This window comes from Aethalodelphis obliquidens, unplaced genomic scaffold (genome assembly GCF_003676395.1).
Source record: "Aethalodelphis obliquidens isolate GAN/ISIS:26980383/991018 unplaced genomic scaffold, ASM367639v1 scaffold11, whole genome shotgun sequence".
Lineage (NCBI taxonomy): Eukaryota > Metazoa > Chordata > Mammalia > Artiodactyla > Delphinidae > Aethalodelphis > Aethalodelphis obliquidens.
In genome coordinates, this window is record NW_020837955.1 from 42,909,900 (window position 1) to 42,927,399 (window position 17,500).

A 17,500-nucleotide genomic window follows, 5' to 3' on the forward strand; every position below is an offset into this window, starting at 1 on the left:
TGGGACCGAAGCAAAGCCAGCATCCACCCCTAAGACGTGAACTAACCAGGCAGAAGGAAGAAAAGGGGCTTTGGGGGTGACACATCCAGCCCCTAAAATGAACTTCCTAAGCGTCAGCCCTCTCGGTAAGTGGAGGAAGCATCTCTCTTCATCCCAGAGAGCACCCCGTCATATTCTGTAGGGCTCTTGAGAACCGGGCATTAATTACAGAGCAACAAACAAAAACCTTCCCACTGATGACTAATGCCTCCTTCTCAAAGACCTATATGTGCTAGCTCTCAGTCACCTATTTGCATCTTTTAATTATGAGTCATTTGGGGGGACTGGGTAAGATATTTCAATCTCTTGCAAGAAAGTGACTTGGTTTAAACGTTGATTAAAAAAATTGAAAAACAAACCTAAAATAATCTCGAGCGAGACTGCGTCTGCAAATAGCTTTTGATTAGTTGGGTTTTATCTCCAAGGCACCCACGAGTGGCCTTTATTTTTCTAAATGCTATATTTTCTGCTTACAGTCAAATGCTTTTTCATGCTACTTACAAAAATAAATACTTGTACTTTGCTCAGATCATAATAGCTCATTAGAGGAGGCTGATGTTGGACCCACGCTACAACCTAACACCAGAGGGCTGCGGGGGCCTCGTGAACCTATCACGTTGCCAGCGCTGGCTCTCTGGGGAAGCGGGGCACCGAGGACGGGGATCCAGCCTTCTTAATTGTGAACCTCATTAGTGATGGTTACTAAGCAAAACACACACCTACCTTCAGTGCATTGGAAGGAGATAAACAGTACGTCACAGATTCTAATGACCCTGGCACCCAGGGCGACCTTTAGTTATTATATTTTTGTTCTCTTACACCTTAGTCGTTAATGTAGAAAAACAAATTCGTTTACTTTGTGGACCGCAGCAGATTCACAAATTGTCTTCCAGTTTTTACGTCTGAATCATATTTCATTCTGATGACCTGCACGGGCTCCGTTCATTTTCCTGTGTACATGTCTGTCTGCCTCACGGGCGGCCCCTAACCAAGACCTCAGTCTAGAGGACGTGTCTTCTAACTGCTTAGTTTTATGGGTTCTTTTGCTCTAAAGAATTTAACCATGCTGTTTTGTTTGCAATTCACTTAAAAACAAAAAAACCTCACATTACTTTCCCAACAATTCGTATTGGTCAGAATCTCATGGTTTTCGTGAAATGTCTTAGAGAGGAAAAGACCTCGTGTTGGAGGGGAGGTGACACGTGGCGGGACCCGCGCGTCCGCACGGAGCTGGCAACAGGGCGACTTGCGAAGGCCCAGGGTCTGTGTGTTGCTGAAGTTTGACTTACACGCCTGCCTGCCTGTCACCCTTATCGAAATTCTTCTCTTTTAACAAGCAGTCCATCACTTGAAAGCATTTGGTTAGCAACATTTTATGCCGCTTTTTTCCTCATCCCCTCCACCCATCCCCCACGTGTGAATACCCATGCGCGTGCACGCACGCGCGCGCACACACACACACACACACACACACACGTCCGCTCTCCATGGAGGGCCAGGAGGTCCTTGAAGTCCATGAGCTCAGGCTCACGGGACCAGGATGTGAGCGCCCACCAAAAGGTGCCCAAAGCATCTGGGGATGAGCCGGATGGGGGCTAGACAAGCCAAAATAAAACCAAATACGTTAAAACTGCAGGAAAAGCGCTCAGCAAAAGAAAGCTTAGACACAGACAAACCAATAAAGTGAGGGCCATGGCAGGTGAGGTGGGCGGGAAAGCCGAGACCGCCAGTGAGGGAGGGGAGAGGGACGCCGGGGCGGGGGGCTCTGTCCCAGGGACGGGGGTCTGACACGCGAGGGGGCCTGGCGGGAGCAACTGGGCATGAATCAACAGAAAGGATGGCACAAAGAGAAGGAAGCATCGCAAATTAAAAAGAAGGCATGTAGCATGTGCCTACCATTTTCCAGATAAGAAGGGGCCGTACCTTCTGACGGGTCCAGGCGGCGGGCCCGCCGCCCGTGTTTGGAGTTGTTGTGCACAAACATGTTGTCAGACACGGCCAGCACGTGGCCGTCCACGTTGACCGTGGTCGACACGACAACCTGCAGAGACAAGCGCAGGTGAAACCGGAGTCGGAGGTGGAGGCGGGGCCCTGCCAGGTGTCAGGCCCCTTCAGGGGTGCCCGGCAAGCCAGCCCCCAAGGTCTCGAGCCGGGCACCCACTCCTGCTCCCGGATCCCCCTCGAGGCCACGTGCGCGCACAGCGTTTTTGGCTAATGGGGTGTGTGGGCAGTTTTGCTGTGACTCAGGATTGCTTCTCTTCCAGACCCGCTGCGCTAATTACAGTTTAATCTCCTGTTATGCTAACAAGTGAATTCAATCCACAGAAATATTCTTCTCACCATTAGCTTCAGAGACACCCCTCCAGCCACTCACTTTAAAGCTATTTTGATTGATCTGTTCACATATTGATGAGATAGTTTATCTAATTAAAATGAGTTCACTGGAGACTGTCCTTCCTGGAAGAGTTGTGAGGATTCAGAGTTGCCCCCCTCCCAAAAAAAAGGCTTCATAAATCAGAAGCTCCTTCTGCTACCCACATCCTAGCATCAGATGATCCCTGGGTCAATGTCACAGTTACGTCCAACATCTGGTAATGAACGTTTTTGCATCTGAAAAGGCCGAGCTGAATAGGAATAAAATGGTTTCAGTGCAGGGAAAGTGCCCTTTCTCAAGTTCATGGTGAAGGATGGCGAGGATGGCTAGCACCTGCTCTACCAAGGGAGTGTGATCCTGTGGGAGGGAAAGGCGCGGCCCTGAGGTCCAGGTTCGGGGTGGGGGTGGCCGGGGAAGAGATGGGGGCTGGGCTCCCCCACATGCTCAGTGCTTCACAGAAGTAAAAAAGGAAGTCACACTGGCAGGGACGGCCTTGAGGACCCCAGACGTCCTCCCAGGGGAGCTTGGAACAAGCACCCCAGAATTGGCACCCCCCACCTAACGGACCCAGGAAATAGGAAATTACACCGGCCTTGAGCGTTTCCTTGGACAGAGGCGGGTCTGTATACTGCATTATTTCCAGAATAGCTGGGGTAGCACAGATGTGAGCACAGGTTCAGTCTGGGTCTTACATCAGGACCTGGGGGCCGGAGCCTGGATTTGGGGTGGAGAGAGCCCGGTTCTTTGCCACGTTTGGGCAGTGGAGAGGGCTGGTACCACCTAGAGAACCACGACCCCACGGAGAAAAGCTGGGCAGGAGGGTGGGCACACGTCAAGGCATGCCACGTATGGTGAGTTCAAAGCCACAGCTACAGTGGACCTCCGTTAATGACGAGCCAGACCGATGCAAGATGCTAATAACAGAGGAGAGTCGGGGGGAGGGGAGGCCAGGGGCTCATGGGAATTCTTCACTTCCTGTGAAATTTTTCTGTAAACCTAAATAAAACTGCTCTCAAAAAGAAAAGTCTACTAGTTAAGAAAAAAATGATACATAAAAGTGATTGTAAATAAATACGATTTTTTAAAAAGCAAAGCTGCACACTTATATGTTAATACATCTGGGAGTAACTGATTTTTTATAAAAATCTCAGGCCCCACAAGAAGCCCGTGAAGCAGGACCGGTACCCACTGCACCCACAGTCCCGCAAAGGAAGGGGACACCTTCCCAGATGACTCTCTCTGGCTGTGGGCACTGCCAAGATCGTTAAAGTCTCCACAGCATCAGGCCCCTCTGGGCCTCAAAGTAATGTCAGAGCCACCACAGCATCCCCGGGTCCAGGCTCAGACGTCCCAGCATCATCTCTCTCAACTATCTCCGCTGCCCTAGCAGGGGTGGCTCTGACCCCACTCTGGGGCCACTACTCGCCTGGCAGCCTCTACACAGGGGACGCAGGGCTGCCGGGGTCACAAAGGCACCCTCCTGGCAGCCTGTCCACCAGGCCCCGCCCTGGGTGCAGGGGGACCTCTACCGACAGTTCCCCCGAATGGGGTGCAAAGACACAGGACTAACCCCGAGCTGCAGACTTGATTCTCTTTACGTTCCTAGACCGTGAAAAGTTAAAGAAACAAGAAAGGGTAAAAATCAAAATAAAAAGGGACACTGTCGGGCTTCCCTGGTGGCGCAGTGGTTGGGAGTCCGCCTGCCGATGCAGGGGACACGGGTTCGTGCCCAGGTCTGGGAAGATCCCACATGCCGCGGAGCGGCTGGGCCCGTGAGCCATGGCCGCTGAGCCTGCGCGTCCGGAGCCTGTGCTCCGCAACGGGAGAGGCCACAGCAGTGAGAGGCCCGCGTACCGCAAAAAAAAAAAAGAAAGAAAGAAAAAAAAAGGGACACTGTCTTTGCTCCGTCGTCTCTATATAGGTCAGTCACCAAGGGAAAAGCATAGCTGAGCAGAGAAAGCAGACAAGCTGTGTTTGTTTCTCGGCCGGGCCAGCCCTGCGGTGCACCTACAGAAAGGTGCTGAGATCGTGGTGCCCGCTGGAAACGTCATGTAAGCCCTGATCTAGTGTTAAGTCCAGTTAAACCTCCTGAGAGGCAGAGAGATTAGCTAAAGAGAGGGAGGAAGTCCTTCTAGTAACTGCGGGCTCCACCTGCGACTGACGCTGCCTCAGCCACTGGCGAGCCAGCGTGTGACCTCCACTCTGCTCGATGGACCAACGTGAAGCCTCGCACAGGAGGAGCGGAAGCCCGCCCCACTGTCTGCAAGAGACGCCGCCCCCAGGGTCAGGGCATGGCTGTCGGCGGGTCCACCGGCTCCACCGCTCTGACTGGCTGGTTGGATGTCAAGACAGATGTCACATTTCGCCTGAAGACTGAAGCATAACTTACATTTCTAAGAAAAAGCCTCGAGTGATTTGATGGCAAACTAGCCTAAATCCCACAGAAGAAGTATCTGGTAACATCCTACCTAGGAGTGAGCTCCCAAATTCTTCTCTGGTGGGTACGGACCAGGAGCCGCCTGGTTTTGGATCCCAGCCCAGATATTTTTACAATTAAAATCAGCAAAACAATCCATCATGTTTACTGAGCACCCTTCACCCCGCAGTCACCTCCTAGTCGTTCACAAACAAAGGCAAGAAGACCATGACTGCATCAGAATTCATCCCTGAGGCCCAACTGGCTCTCCACGCCTCTCCTCAAGAGGAAATCCTCTGATCTGAGGATAAGTAACCAGAGGACTAACGTTAGCCTGGGTTCAGGAACACGGTCTAGCTCCGAGGTGTGGAATTAAGGAGGCGAGAACAGCCCAGCCTCAGGGGAGGGACGCTGAGCTGGGGAGACATTCTGGAATTGGTAGAGGCCTGCATGGAACAGGTGCAGCCCCCTCAGTCCTGAGTACACCCCATATATTACCTAGCGGTCCTCCCCTAGCACAGATCAATCCATCCCTAAGGAAGAGCTTCAGCGTGGGCTCCAAAGTCTAACCAAGTGAACAAGCATGAAGAGCAAGGTGCAACTGAGGAAACAGACTAAGTGAGATGCTAACCTTATGAGGACTCTACTTGCAAAACTCCTAAAACAGTCATTTTGAAACACACCCACCGGACTCACCATGATTGAATGTAAGACAGACTCCACCTTAACCCACAGCCCCGATCACTCTGATTTCGGGGTACCCCGCAGCCCGACACAGAGGGCCAGGGCGGTGTGCACTGCCCCAGGAGGCAGAGGCACACCCTGTCATCAGAGCAAAAGCGCAGGTCACGTTCCCAGAGCCAGCTTCACTTGGTCACGGGCCACGACTGGGCTCCACGACTCTGGCGGACTGGGGTGCCAGACCATTTTTAAAGCATTCGATTTAAATGTTCTTTCAAATGAGCCCCTCCTGGCTCATTTGCACCCAAAGCCCCTGAGAACTAAAGGTTGGTTTCCGAACAATTGCAACTTCAGGGAATTCAACGTTCACAGTGTTAAGTCCGGACCGCAGTCCAGAATCGTGTACCTGGAATCTTCGCATGTCCCGAGGGTTGCCTGCATTCTTCAAACAGTTCTGATTGCACTTGAGGAAAAACTTTAGAAAGAATCTATAAAAATACAAAAAATGGATATTCGTTAGGGTTAGCAGACAAAAGACACAGACTTTTTTTGAAAGACACTCTCGCATGGGGAGCCGACCCCCATACCACCTGCTGGCTGCCCCGTAGGGGGCGATAGGGAGAGAGAGAGAACTCGGAGAGGCCAGGCAGGCACCTCTGGGTCCACTGGCCACTGTGGAAGATCTCCACACAAGGAAGCGGTGACTTACATTTGCCTGGACACTGGGGGTTTCCAAGCTTTATCATAACAACCGTGACTTAAATTGGCCATTTCTCACCTGGATCTTTGCACGACCATTAATCACTGGGGACCTGTCCACCCCAGAGAGGGCTGCCAGCTTCAGCAAATAAAAACACAGGATGCCTAGTTAAATTTGAATTTCAGATAAACAACGAATAATTTTTTAGGCTAGGCCTGTCCCAAAGCATACCTATCCTAAAAAAAAAAAAATTATTTCTCCGAAATTCAAATTTAACTGGACGTGCTGAATTCTACCTGGCAACTCGAGCCCAGGGACCATCACTGCCTAGGTAAACACGATTTTAAAGATGGGCTTTTCAAGTTACAATAGGTATGACTCTTAAGAGAAGATCTGGGGTGCTGTTTCAAGGGCAGCGACGACTTCTATGAAGTCGTTGGTTTTAAGGGACCTACGTGTGGTTTTAAGGGACCGATCAAGGCCCCCCCCCACCCCCCCACCATGAGGCAAGGAAACCGTCGCTTAGGGGGAGGGGACCAGGCGCTGCCCTGGTTGGAGGGGAGGCTAGTCGCAGAGCTGTTTCTGCTTCCCGCCAAGGCCTGGCCTTGTTCTGAAGCATGACGTTTCAGGGGTCCTGACAGAGCGTTGAGATGCTGTGACAGAAACATCATCACCTTGTCCTCCCCATTCCCGCGTGCTCTGTGACAAACATGGAAGCTCTGGCTCACAACAGGAACGCGTGGACCCCGGGAGGCCTGGCTGCACCGCCAGCCACGGGAGAACGGGGGGTCTCGGCCCCGCACCAGCTCGGCTCGTCTGGAGAAGGCCGCCCGCATCCTGGGGCCTCTGGGCTGACACCCTGTCCACGAGGCTATCGACAAACGTCTCCTCTATCTTCTTTCCAAGTATCCTCTGTCCTACTGGTTGATGACTCATTTTTTATGAAGTTTCACACGACTTCCCTGACTTCAAGCGGACAGTCAAGGTTCCTTGCAGCTGACTATCATATCAGAAAATACAAAGATCTGGGAGACTGAGATGCACGTCTCCAGCTGCATTCCCAACATGCCCTGGACGACTTTCCACCAGGGCAGAGGAAAAGCCGACGGATGGGAAGAAGAATAGTGGCCACTGAACTAAATTTCCTTACAGCCCGCACGGCCTCACTATTTTAGGCCAGAATTTACATCTTTTATTAACTCGCCTCACCTACACACTTAGCTCGCCGCGCCTCTGAACACCATCTGCCGTCAGCATACAGGAGGCTGCCCGGCCGTCCACCCACCAATTTCTAACAACCACGGTGCAATTAAGCTCCACGCACTCCGCAGCGAGGGAAATGAAGCGCACCTGCGGCCACCCTGCGCCCAACCGCATGAGGGCCTAACAAGGTGAGGGCGGCACGAAGTTATCGTCCTGTCAGGCAATTAGGTTCTCACTTTGGGGGCAGCCACATGGCGCAATTACGCCTCACGTTACCACCCAGCTAATCTCCAGGCAGGCGCCGGCCGGAGCCGCTCATCTGCACGGAGCCGACGGGGGGAGCTTTCGTGCGCTCTGATTTCTGCCCCCGCCAGAGGAGGTTTCTTTCAATTCCGTGATGTCTTTTTAGCCAGCTCTCACCCTTTCACCTCCCGGAGAGCAGAGCGGGCACTGAGCCTGAACGGCCCTCGCCGGGCATGGTCACTGTAGGCGTGAGCGGTCTGGCCCCCGTGGGCCTTCACTACCGCCAGCTGCAGAAATGGGCAGAGTTGGGCGCTGGGCCCCCTCACCACCCCGAGCATCTCGGGGTCAACTCCGGAGCAGCTGGGTGTGTGTGCACGCACACACACACTTACACGTTTTGGGTGCGTAGGCAACGGTAGGATTCTTTTCAAAGTTTCTCAAAAAGCAGCGCGAGGACTTAGAAAGACCTGCAGGTCTGGAGCGTACGGCCCTACAGAGCAGGATCCCTCCCGGGCACTCGAGCCCCAATTACACAAACGAAATAAGGCCCAACGTGCGCGGGAACGGACACAGGTTGGGCCCTTATGGAGGGAGAGGAGCCTTGCGCTTAGCGTTCACCCTCATTTCGGTTCCTCGAGGATCCAATCAGGCCTCCTCGAGGCGGGCGGCACGGTCCAGCCAGCACGTGGCTCCCGACCCCGCGCACCGTCACGTCCGGGGCGAGCGTGTGCCTCTGCTAGCGAGGGCTCGCGGGCCTTGGGGCGTGCGGGCAGGGTGAGGAAGGAACGTGGACGCGGGAAGTCAAACGGTGGTTCTCATCCTTTACTCAATTACCCTTTAATTGGCTTTTTTTCTAAGAACTATCTGACAGGCACTTTACATATCTCACTTCTAGAGTCTGGTACACAGAGGATTTAATACTCTTGTTATGAAAGGAAAAATCTTTCCTATGTCAGAAAATCTTTGGCTTCAACACCAATAAACTCTTTATTACTGCTAACCATGGATTTGCTGCTCGATGGCAAAGAGGCGATAAAAACTCTAACCTGTCATTAGTACATTACGCTTAATTGTGTACAGTGTGCTCCCGGCTGCATCTGTTGGCCCATCATCAAAATGACCATTATGTACACTAATTCCCTGACCCTGTCTTTATTTCCCTAAAGAGTCATCATCTTTCACAGTAGGTACCAGAGTAAATCAAGCTTGAAATATGGGCTTTATTTACTTGTTTCTCCCAGGCAGGAGGGGAAGCAGCAGCTCAGGGCAAACGGCTACACATCAGTCGGAACTCCCCAGTAACGTTCTGCTCGGAAATGGCGCACAAAATCCTGGAAAGTTCTCAGCAGCGATTAGAAGGGGGAAGGTGTGATCTCATTACTCTGGAAGTCAGGTTTCCTCTTTTAGGGCGCACGGGGATCAGCAGAGAAGCCACGTGGGTGATCTCCTTCGCTCTTAGGAGAGCTGGTAACAACAGGCTGCCTCTCCCGACTCTGGGGCATCCTGTGAAGACGGGCCCAGGGGTCCTCTATCTGGGAGGCAGGGATGGGAGAGCTGCTGGGTCCAGACACTGAGAGCTTGAGCCTGAGCTGGAGACTCCAAGGCCGCCCTCCCTTCTGCAGGGACAGTTATGCTCAGCAGAAAGTTCAGTTTGGTCTCGGTGGCATTTGTGCCAGCACCCTCCCCAATAATGCCAGTGCCCCCCGAAGTGCTCAGCGGCAGGACACGGGCACCTTCAGCGGGGCTCGAACAGCAGGACTGACTGTGTTAGCTGGAGCCCACTCTGGGGGCTTATCATGCAATAAGGGGCGAGCCCTCACCTCAGTAACGGATTTCAAAGTCTGCTCCCCTTCTGTGTGTTTAAGCTATGAATTAGTTCATTTATATTTACTTTTATGAAGCTGATTAACCAGGGCTTCTCTATCTGATGAAAATCATTTTAATTGTAGTGTTAGGCTCCTGTGTAATATCCATTACATTATGAACTGTTTAAATTCTACATGGGTATTGTGTAAATTGGCCCTTTGTGGGCCAGCAGGCAATTAGGACCAAACACTCTCCTTTAAGCGGCTAGAGAACTTTGTGGTGTTGTTCAGGACAATCAGAAACAAAGGAGGCTGTTTAATTGTAATTTAATGGAATATCAAGGAGTCCGTGGCATTAGACGCTGGCAACAGAGAGCAGGAGAGAAAAATTAACTGCAATTATGTTTGATTAAAGCTATCCTTCTCAATAATCAGCGGTCCTGACAGGCCATGGGGCTCTAGTGGGTTCCAGGATGGCAAAAGGTGTTGAGCAATATTAGGGCCAATAAAGGGGGTATTAGCATCGCTAATTACAGCCCTGCAAAACCTGTAAAGGGGGCCTCTGTGCATTGTAACATGTGAAGTAATTGGCCAAGGCCGTCATCAATTACATAAGGAATGAATTTGGTTTGTCAGAGAAAAGCTGATGAGATGCATCTCCTCTGACACCGGCCCCTTCCCTCCTGTTTCCAGTAGCTAAGAACTTGCCCACTCTTACCCAAAGCTGCAACTTACCAATGGCCAAATCACTGATAAAATTATCTTGCCAGCAAGCGTTAGGTAATTAATACCACTCATCCTCGCCGCCTTCCCTGCCACTGCCGTTCCTCACCTAGCCGAAGCCACTAATCATGTCATAATGATTTCTTTCCCTCTGGTCAAAGGAGAAATGGATTGTCTCCTTAGAAATGCAGTGGGCTTGGCGTGCGCACCCTGGTGATTGAGGAGAGAAAGGAAACTTGGAGCTGTCACAACGGCTGTCCTTTGCGTGTGGCTATCACACGTCTGCAACTACCTATTCGCACGCAGCGTCTCAGGAAACACTATATGCAGAGATTTAAAAAAACTTTTTTAACCGTCGAGTTTTAGACTGTCTCGGGGCCTGGTCTTGCGGGTGCTTGGAAACAGGAGTGACCGCAAGCTTCAGGGCCATGAGGCTGCAAGCCGGGATACCCAGGTGGGCCCCCTGAGCACAGGTGACGGGCACACCCAGGACAGAGCTCCGGCTTCCAGCAGCCCCTCCCGCATGTGAGCCCAGCCTCAGTCCGAGCGGCCACGGCCTCCTCTCCTGGCCCTCGATCACAAGTGACGTGGGAAACCTGAGTCCAGGGTCGAAAAGTATTGGTATCTGGGGCAGGGCTGGAGGTCCCCATTTTCCACCTTAAGGCTGAGCTCTTAACAAGCAGCAAACTAATGCCGCTGGATAGGCCTCCACGTCACCCATCAAAACTCCCAGAGCATTTGTGTGTAAATCACGGCGCTGACAGCTTCCGGGGTTCCAGGAGGGCAGGGACCCCATTCCCGATCGAGCCCCCATGTCTTTAGTGACCGCATCCAGGACGCAAATCCAGAAGGCTCTTTTCATACCTAATAACCTTGACAAGGAAGAGTGAGTAGAGAGAAGCGGCCAGAAGACGCAGCTGGGAAAGTCGCCACCCTCTGGTGGCCGCCAGGGGCTGCGGGGCTGGGGAAGTGCCTGATGGGCACGGGGTCTCCTTTTGGGGGTGACAGAAATGTTCGGAAGGAGGCGGTGGTGGCTGCACAGCGCTGCGACCGGGCTGAACACCGCTGAGCCGCTCCCCCGAAAGCGGGTAACTTCGTGTGCCGCCCACCTCGCTTCCACTCGCCACCACAGCGAGGAGGTCCCCGTCCAAAGGGACGAGAAGCCCCACAGGGCAGCGGCCCCTCTCGGGGTGTCGGTCGCTGGGGCCGCTACTGCCCTCTTGAAGGGAAATAGCGAAAGAGTCAAATTAAGAGATAGAGCCTTTAAGAGACTTTTCCCCGACTGATAAGGAAGTGACCGGTGGTGGAGTGCTTGCCTCCAAGTCCCGGCTAATTACTGGGAAGTCCCTGAAAGCAGTGGCCGCAGCTGTGGTGTGCGCCGGGCCATCAGTCGCTGCGGTATTGATTACTGAGCAATCCTAGCCGATCGGCTTCTGGGGCTCAGAGACAATGTGCTTCCTTCAGAAAACCTGTAATGAGCAGTTCCTATACACGAGTACACTCTGCTGACATCAGATCTGTGCACTGAGATAGTACACAGGTCAATACGTATCGGATTTCCAAACTGCGAGGGTCTTAATGTCAGGCCTCTCTTTTTCTCCCACTCCTGCCATTAGCTATGACTGGGCTCACGTCCTGTAATGCCATACGGGAGGGAAAATCTGCTCCATTAGTCTGATTTATTCTTCAAATATGCCATGACAAATTGCTTTAACACCAGACTTATTAAATTCTTGTGCATTTCAAGTTATGGGTCGCATATACTGGTAGTGCCTGCATGACGTCATCAGGAAGGGGCCAGAGCGGGGACGGGACTGAAATTTACAGCTGGGCCCAGGTGGCCTTTGTGAGGGGCCTCCCTCCCGGGCAAGAGGGCTGGGGCTGCCCGGCTCCCCACTGCGGGTTCCCGGTCCCCGTGGGCGCCGTCCCCCGGCACGCATGATATCCTGCATGTAAATGCAGATGGAGGAGGATTTGAAGATATCCACGGCTTGACTCGCGGTTCAACAATTACTGGCCTTTGTCTGGAGGTTCCTGCTCTACTGTAGCAGAGGCTGTCTCTAGTGGACCGGGGCTATTTTACTTTCCCTCGCTGTAGTAACCGCACCGCATTAACAATATTTGTACTACAATCGCCAAGGGACCCACTTCCCAGATTCTATCACTTCTTTATCTCCTGACAAATACCTCACTATCGAACATTATTAGGTTTAGAAAATTAACCCTTCGAGGTCCACAGCCACACCAGGCCCCACCGTCCCTCCGAAGAGCCTTATCGCTGAATTTCTGCTATAATGGTTTTTCGTTTCATCACAATTTCAGCAGCGGCTGTCAAGAGGCACTTGCAGATACCGTGATCTTGTACTTGTGCAATGATTCTCATTAAAATGATGCCAAGGAGATCTGATGGGATTTAATAGCTTTGCCGGCCAGTTCCATCTCCACGCCCATGACAGATCCTGCCGAGCCCTCCTTCTGGAGAAACGTGTACGACTCGCATTAAACTTTTCTGGGTGGCTTTAATGTGTTCAGATAAGTAAAACCCAGGTAGACGTTCTCGAAGCAAATGCGTGCCCAAGCTCTGCGCTTTTCCGTTACCCTCCCTGGCTTGCTGTCAGGATTCTAGTTAGTATTTTCTGTAACTGTTCCTGATAGCTCATGATAGTTTTGATAAGGTTATCTGTTTAAAAGAAGTCAACCGCACAACACAAAAGAAATGTGAAGTGCGCTATATTTACACCAGGGTTCTTGTTTCAAGTGCCTATCTTTCTTTTCTCCCCCTTTACCTATTTCTCTATTTCTAATGGGCGATGCGGCATTGACATTATTTCCCCAGCAGATCATTCGCCCTGTCAATCAGTCTGTATTTTGTCTTTCGCTGCGGGCTCATTAAAACAGCTTCCTCACTCCCTCTGGACACTGCTCTCTATTTGCCAGCTCTGATCACGAAGCTCCTTATTTAAGAAAAATGCCAGCATCACTTGTCTCACATCAGATGCACCCCCTGACTTGTTGCCAGCTCCAGGGGAGACTTTTACAGAGACTTCGTGTGCAGAGATTAAGTGCCTATGCTTATCCGAACTTAGGGTTTCAAACCTCTCCCACCGAACGGGCATGCGTTTGGAGGGATCTGAAGATAAGGGGATCGCCCTTCTTGCCACTCTGATTTCTGTCGGCAGCGGAGAGCATCCTCAAAACAAACACGAGGTTTTTTTGTTTGGGGTTTATTTTCCCCCCCCCAGTCTCCAAGTGGGAGAGACCTTGTTCGTGTTTTCCTATTCAGACACACGTTTTCCTCGTCCATGCCAGCTTGCTTAATTAAGAACCATCATCTTCGTGGGCTGAATTATTAATAAAAAAAAAAATCACATTTTAAATCAGGCCTGTGCGTGCACACAGGACACCAGTGTCGAACCTGCCTACGCCGGCCTCTCTAGCCTTTTAGGTCCTGATTAAAAACTTATTAAAACATTATAAATGATTAATGGGAGCCCAGCTCTCAGTGGCAATTATTAGTTTTAATGCAGGTAATGCAGCTTAATGAGGGGCACATGTGTGCAAAGCTTTACCTTCATTACTCCTGCGTGTCAACAAATACAAGAGAAATGTGTGTCCGGGTCATCCATTACTTGAAACAGCACCGAGCCTTCCCTCTTCCCCTCCCTTTGTTGATGAGCCAGGAGCCGTAAATTAAGCCCTTTCTGTGGCTCGGGGAAGAACCAAGGTGTTCAGATCACGGTCCCCCCTGCCCAGCTCCCCACGCCTCCGTACAGCCCTGTGTGCGAATATTATTGCACAGGTTCTCTTTCCTGGAGCCCTTCGTCACGTGGGAATTTTGCACTGGAATTGCTGCAGGTTGTCATTGTCTCGGCTTGGAAACAGGAGCTCCTGACACTCAGAGCCGATTGGGTGTCTTTGCTCCAGTTTGGAAACGTTCGTGGAGGAGTTTCGCTCCATCCTGCCAGCGCCGCATTCGTGATACGTGGTTTCCCTAAATATCTGGACGTGGTGCGTTCTAAGTGCCCGCGTCCTGGTGTGCAGGGATCGCGCACACCCGTGTCCCCCCCTGGCCAGAAAGGCGCTCTCAGGCTGCACCGCAGAAACACAAGGAAATACCCGTTGGCGGGCGCCCGGCTGCAAGGCGGAGATGTCGGGGCGAGCCCGGGCTGGGGAAGAGGCTGGATGCTGAAGAGACGCACGTACGATGCTGAGAGTGGGGAGCCCGCATCGCTTCGCCCGCCCCACCTGGGACCCTCAGGCCGGGCCTGCGTGCAGCCCACAGCCGGGAGCGGGCGGCTCGGCCCAAGTTCCCAGTCACCTTTTATTTTCTGTTTTTGTGACAAGCAGTCAGACCCGGGCTGATCTCCACTATCTGTTTGAAGAGTATTCAGGACTATTTGCATCACTTTATCGCTAATGTATAATATATGGCTTTAAAGTGGGCCCAAGCACTGTCTTGTTACCGAGCAAGAGAAAAGTAAGGGCAATAAAGATACATCAGCCGTCTCGAGCACAGCGGCTATCATGCGAGCGAGAAAGGTTGCTGCTTCGAGTTAAGAGGCAACCTCTCTGCTGCCTAAGACAATGGAAGAGCAAAGAAAATGTCAAGTCAAGAAGAGCTGGATTTAGAGATGAGGCGGCCCAGAGTGACGCCGGTGCCATGTTTTGTGAAACTATGATGCTGTTGGCAGCAAAGACCCGTGTTTCTGATTCATCTAGGGCCGCATGGCAAAGCCTTGTCAGACTGTGCAAGGCATAAATAATTCAGGGTGAGAGACGGCAATTACAGGGCCCTGCACAAGCAAAATGAATATTTTATGAGGACTAAAACTGCTCTGGAATGAATCACACACACGGCGTCGCACACACATGGCAAGGGGCTCACACATGGCAGCCCCAAGAACAGAGAAGCGCGGCCCTCATCTCCTTCCAGGCTGTGGACTGGAAACCCAGCGGATGGTAATCAGCGAACACAAAAAAGCCTCCCCCCCCCCCCCCCCCCCCACCCCTCGCCTGGCCGGGGCTGCCGGCTCCCACGCTCCCGAGAGATGCTCGGCCCCCAAAACGCCCGGCAGGGAGGCCGGAGACCCTTGACTGATACAGCCCACGAGTCTGCTGTTAAGTGCGTAGTTCTGAACTAGCATGGTGGGCTTGCTTATTGTTTCAGTTGTTCAAACTATTGCTAGGCGTCAGCTGGGAACCTTCCATTGGGGAGCAGGTGATCTGGATGCCGGTCCAAGGGGAAAAAACAGCTCTGTTGTCCTGGATGAAACTGAAGAGAGCTGAGGTAGGCGGGGCCGCGTGAGCCCGGTGAGCGTCACCCTCACCGCCCCAACTCCCCGCCTGAGTTTTCATTTCCTTCCCAGGTGAAGCACGTTCTGCGCTCTGCCTCTGTCTTCTGGACCTGAATCCTACAGGATCCAGGTCACCTAACAGGAGGGCCGGGACTACGGCTTTTTATGTCCAAACTCGCACGCAAAAGTTGCTTTCCTCGCTTTGAAAAGCGGTACCCTGCTAATGGGGGTAGGATTATGGCAAAAGAGGTCTTAAAAGGCTGAAAGGATGGTTTCATCTGTTACATTTCCTCCAAAAAATGCTCCTGAACTGCTAGGAACAAATAACAACATTGTTCACAAGGCCGAGGAGGCCAGTCCCACTGGTGAATGGCCATTGTGTTTGTCCAGCTACTGATACCTGGGCTTTTGTGGAGGAAAGAAGGCCGGGGGCTGTGACATCAACACAGCACAAGTGTCCCTCTGTGCAGACACCCCGAGAGGGTCCTCACTGTGGTGGAAACCAAACACCAGATCCCTCAGAGAAGGATTTTCTTTAAATCCAACTCCAATGCATTGTTTATGAAAACAAGGCTATTAGGTATATTAATAATTTGATAAATAGGGATTTGCCCTTAATTATTCATGAAGAACATTTGGCAACAGTAAAATTATATTCACAGAACAGGTTTATAAACCAGCTAATTATAAATTAAGTATGCAAGAGAAAATTGCTAACCTTGAAATTAAAATATTTTATGATTCTGCAATTACCAAAAAAAAAAGGTAGAGAATGATCAAAACCCCAGTGTGAGCAGAGAGTACACAGGACCCTACAGACGGCACAGTGTGGGCTGGGGGAGTGACAGCAGAAAACATGGGCCAGGAAAAGTGGCTCCACCTCCCCCTGCAGCCCTAGGAGTGGAGGTGGCCTCCAGGCAGCACCACTCTGCTTGTTCTGCTCAACTGCAACTCTCCAAGAGGCTAAGCTGACAGAACCAGCATCCATCCCGACGAGGCAGCTTACCATCCTCAGGAAGGCCCTGCCTGCTCTCTGCAAAGGACACGGTGTGTCCCCTCTGCCTGCTGTCCAGCCCGGGCACGTGGACAGGCCAGCGTGTTCCCATCACTGTGCTCGGGACCCCCAAGGAAGCCCCCGAACGCCCCTCTGACCCCCCACTTCACTACCCTCCTACTGGGGCGGGCTCCACACTGAGCTGGGGGTCCAGAGGGACAATATTGGTGCTGATGTCAGAGAGGCCCGCAGTACCGCCGGTCCCCACTAGAGGGCTTCTCATGGCGGCGTCAGTGGGGAGCAGGCAGATGCCCCGGTGCTGCCGGGATGCAAACAAACTTGGGACCAACCTTCCTCTGAGCTGGGTCATCCCAGCTCACTCTGACTCTTCCAGAGGACTTCATGGTCAGAGGGCTCTGTCCACACCTACCCACGGCCTCTGCAGCGCAGCACCCCCCACCCCCGGAGCTAAACGCCAGAAGCACACCCCTGGTGAGTTTCACAAACATTTCCCTTTCCTCATCTGATAAGAAAAGATACAGCAAAGCTCGCTGGTGGGATGAATTGGGAGATTGGGATTGACAATATATACACTAATATATATAAAATAGATAACCAATAAGAACGTGCTGTAGAAAAAAAAATTCTAAAAAAAAAAAGACACAGCAAAGCTTTCCTTCACCTTTTCACGACTAGATGTCCTCACCCTTAATTTGAGCAGATGTCAAAAGAATTAAGGAAAGTGACAGGATGAATTAATTGAATTAATTTCTTTTTTAAAAGAAAGAAGCAAAAAGTCAGACATATTCCTTAACTTCTCTCCCCCTGGCTTTGCCCCATGTGCTGAAAAGGCAGCCTGCAAGGCTCAGAGGGCACAGGGGCCAGCCCTGCCTCTGACGCCCTCAGACGCGCTCACTCAGATGCCACGTGCTGTCTTCACTCTCCTGAAACAGAGAGAAAATGAGCAAAATCCACTGAAGTGCCGTTGCCTCTTTCTGCTCATGAAGAGTCTTGACTTCCCCGAGAGT

General features: G+C 51.8%; 1 protein-coding gene across 11 annotated transcripts in view; it reads right to left on the reverse strand.

Annotated features, from left to right (window-relative positions):
• EBF3 (EBF transcription factor 3) overlaps nt 1–17,500 on the reverse strand; it is a 117,630-nt gene that overhangs the window by 34,046 nt on the left and 66,084 nt on the right. For 8 of the 11 annotated variants that reach the window (XM_027112952.1, XM_027112950.1, XM_027112949.1 and 5 more), the window contains exons 7-8: nt 5,917–5,998; nt 1,936–2,080 (exon numbers count right to left, since the gene is read on the reverse strand). In XM_027112952.1, the coding sequence (XP_026968753.1) occupies nt 1,936–2,080; nt 5,917–5,998 (227 nt within the window). The remainder of the gene's footprint in view (nt 1–1,935; nt 2,081–5,916; nt 5,999–17,500) is intronic. The other 3 variants (XM_027112957.1, XM_027112951.1, XM_027112955.1) reach the window with 1 other exon arrangement.